The sequence below is a fragment of the Condylura cristata genome, unplaced genomic scaffold (genome assembly GCF_000260355.1).
Source record: "Condylura cristata isolate star-nosed mole 26May11 unplaced genomic scaffold, ConCri1.0 scaffold00026, whole genome shotgun sequence".
Lineage (NCBI taxonomy): Eukaryota > Metazoa > Chordata > Mammalia > Eulipotyphla > Talpidae > Condylura > Condylura cristata.
This window is the reverse complement of record NW_004567127.1, coordinates 8,121,448-8,124,665: the sequence shown is the minus strand read 5'-3', so window position 1 is coordinate 8,124,665 and position 3,218 is coordinate 8,121,448. Positions and strand designations below refer to the sequence as shown.

The 3,218-nt window shown below is 42.9% G+C and overlaps 1 protein-coding gene across 1 annotated transcript; it reads left to right on the top strand.

The window, feature by feature from the left end:
- Nucleotides 1-2,267: 2,267 nt before the first annotated feature.
- Nucleotides 2,268-3,218, top strand: LOC101632215 (olfactory receptor 11A1-like). The gene has a single exon (XM_004689499.1). It carries the CDS (start codon nt 2,268-2,270, stop codon nt 3,216-3,218), a length of 951 nt encoding a protein of 316 aa, XP_004689556.1.

Below are 3,218 nucleotides of genomic sequence, written 5' to 3'. Positions count from 1 at the left end.
CCAAATGCAAGAGTGGAACTTTTCTGAGACCCTGGCAGGTGAGGCTCACCTATTCTTGCCTGTGTTGAGTCCTTTGCTAGCTGAGGCCAGTGGTACAATTCCCTAATCTGAATCCCATTTCTCCACTTTTTAGCTGATGTATTATCCAGTCTCTCAGTGATTCCATCTAGAAAGTAAGGATAATAAGAATACCTAGCATATAGGAAAAGTTGCATGCTTTTAGTATTGAAGTAGAGTAATATCATCATCATTAGCAGCACCAGAAGCAATATCCAGGAGTCTGCATTCTTTCAGAACAGAAACCCATTCTGCAGGAGCTCAAATCCTTATTTGTGCTTTGCAGTAGAAGGAAAGGTAACAGCCAGGGGAAAACAGAAAGTTTTCTCCTTGTACCTGCCCCCTGCTCCATTCAATGAGCTCAGAGTCTGCGCTGCGGATTGTGGCATTCTTTGGGCACCAAGACAGTCCATAGCCATAGATTCCAGGCAAGTCACTTGGAAAGCTGGAACTGGTGCTCCACAGAATGGTATGTAGGGCATTGGGCCAGTTTTTTAAATGGGGTGAAGGTGTTGTCAATTACCTGATAAAAACAGAAATAGTTTATTTACACATCATTTATACATACACTGTAAGCTGAGGCAAAATAAATCGGGATTTGTTGACAATATCACCTTGAAAGGAAGGTCAATTTTTCAGTCAACTTGAGTAATTTCGCAGCTCTGAATAAGAGGTGATTTCCTAGGCTTTGTATTATATATTTTTTGCCCACGCTAGGCACATGTTAAGCTCTTCTCCAATTCTATTTCCCATTTTACAGAAGAGAAACTGTGTATCAGGAAGGAGACAAATTACTTAAAATCCAACTCTTATGAAGCAGAGACCTGGTTTCGTTTAGGGCTCTCTGGGTGCCCCTGATTGTTAGCTAATGTGTACTGACACGGTGCTTCTGTGTCTGCACAAGGTTCCTCCTGGCTGTCCTTGCTTCCCTGCAGCAATGAGGTCCTCTCATAACTATCTTAAGGAGAACAGTAAGTTGTTTCACTTCAGACAGTGACAGCAATGTTGGGTGGGGGGTGTTCTCTCTCTGCCCTGTACTTTGCGGTCAGATGTATGATTGGAGCAAGATGGAATTGAGGAGACTTGGGTGTCCTCATCTCTCACTCCAAAGAACCTGAGGTACCTTTGACTCAACTGGTTAGTTGAGTAACCATGCATTAAGTTGTCTGGCTCTGAATCTTCATTTCCCACATCCTGTAAACCTAGTTAAAATCTTTATAATGGTCTGATATATTTTATCTAGTTAAAAATGTAAACCAAATCTATGCAAGTCTTTGAAATTGGACTGTAGTACTGTAGCTAGCAAGAGGAGGAGGAAGGGAAATGGGGAGTCAAAGAGAGAAGGACCCCAGTGGTGGAGGGTTATGGATGCAGAGGTGATGGGTTTGGTGTGGTAACACACATTTGAAGGGGTACCAGCCCATACCCCTGAAACATAAACTGTTGTAAACCAATGTTACCATAATAAAAGTAATTTCTTTTTAAAACTTGCATGAGAAAACATCCCTGGTCTGGGTTACTGCAGAACCCTGGGCACAGACTGCAAATCAAAGAATCACAAATTTCATACTCAAATGATGTTCTCTTGCTCATACTATGGAAAGCAAAACAAAAATAAGGTATTTAACATTCAACTCACAAAGAAGCTGAAAAGAGAAGAGAACACAACAGATGATAGGAACCATTTCCCTAAAGCTCAACAAGTTGAAGGGGGGTGGGAGGGCTCTTTGTTCTAGCCTTTGATTGTCTAGGTCCTGTAAGGGCTCACAGGCCTCCGGAATGTGCCCCCCTTGCTTTTACATCTTCCTTGTTTCTTTCCATAATCCCCTAAGCTACACAGCACACCTGGGAAAATACAAAGCAGGCAGTGGTCTTAGCCTTTTTTTTTTTTTTTAACTTATCCTCTCTCCTTTTTATTTCTCTTCTTCTGTTTCTTGTTTTTTCCAAAATCTGGCATTGCTTTTCATGAAGTAAAGATACAGGAGGGAGAAGAATTAGGGGCTGAAGAAGTGTTAAGATTATATCACAATTTTTTTTCCTTTTCATTCAGCCCTGGAAGGGGAAAATGCTGCTTCCATCCAAATGAAAAAAGCTTCCTAACACCTGAGTGAGGAATGAAAATCATCTACTGTCAGTTCATGCTCCATGAGTGAGACTGAACTTTCTTCCCTTTGCATGTCTTTCCCTGGATGTTCTAGGGGAGCCAAAGCATGATAACCCCATTCTGGGAAAACCAAACAACAATAGTGGAATTTGTGCTTAAGGGATTCTCGTCTATCCGACAGCTTAATATTTTCCTCTTTGTGATATTTTTAGTTTTCTACATCTTGATTGTTTCCGGAAACATCCTTATTATTTTGCTAGTTTTATTCAGCCATCACCTCCACACACCCATGTACTTTTTCCTGGTGAATTTATCCTTTCTGGAGATCTGGTATACCTCCAATATTGTCCCCAAGATGTTGATGATTATCCTAGTTGAACGGAAGACTATTTCTGTGGCTGGCTGCCTGGCACAGTTCTATTTCTTTGGCTCCCTGGCTGCAACAGAGTGTCTCTTACTTGCTGTGATGTCCTTTGACCGCTACCTTGCCATCTGCCACCCGCTCCACTACCCCATTCGCATGACAGGCTCCTTCTGCATTAGAGTGGTTGCTAGCTCTTGGCTCTCCTGCTTCCTCCTGACAGCAGTAACTATGGTTTTACTGTCTAGAGTAACCTTCTGTGGGCCCAATGAAATTGATCACTTCTTTTGTGATTTCACTCCTCTGATCCACCTCTCCTGCATCGACACCTCCTTGACTGAGACCATTGACTTTGCCACCTCTTCTGCGGTGACTCTGCTCCCATTTCTCCTCATCACAGCCTCCTACTCCTGCATCCTTGCTACTATCCTAAGAATTCCATCTGGCACAGGCCGGCAAAAGGCTTTTTCCACCTGTTCTTCCCACCTCACTGTGGTCACAATCTTTTATGGGACACTGATTGCTACATATCTTGTGCCTTCAGCCAACTCTTCCCAACTCTTGCGCAAAGGATTCTCTCTACTCTACACTATCCTGACACCCATGTTCAACCCCGTCATCTATAGCCTGAGAAACAGAGACATCCATGAGGCCCTGAAGAAGTGCCTGAGTAAGAAACCAGGTTTCTTCAGATGA

Excerpts from the sequence above, each read along its gene's own strand:
- LOC101632215 (XM_004689499.1), top strand. The coding sequence starts at position 2,268 with ATGATAACCCCATTCTGGGAAAACCAAACAACAATAGTGGAATTTGTG.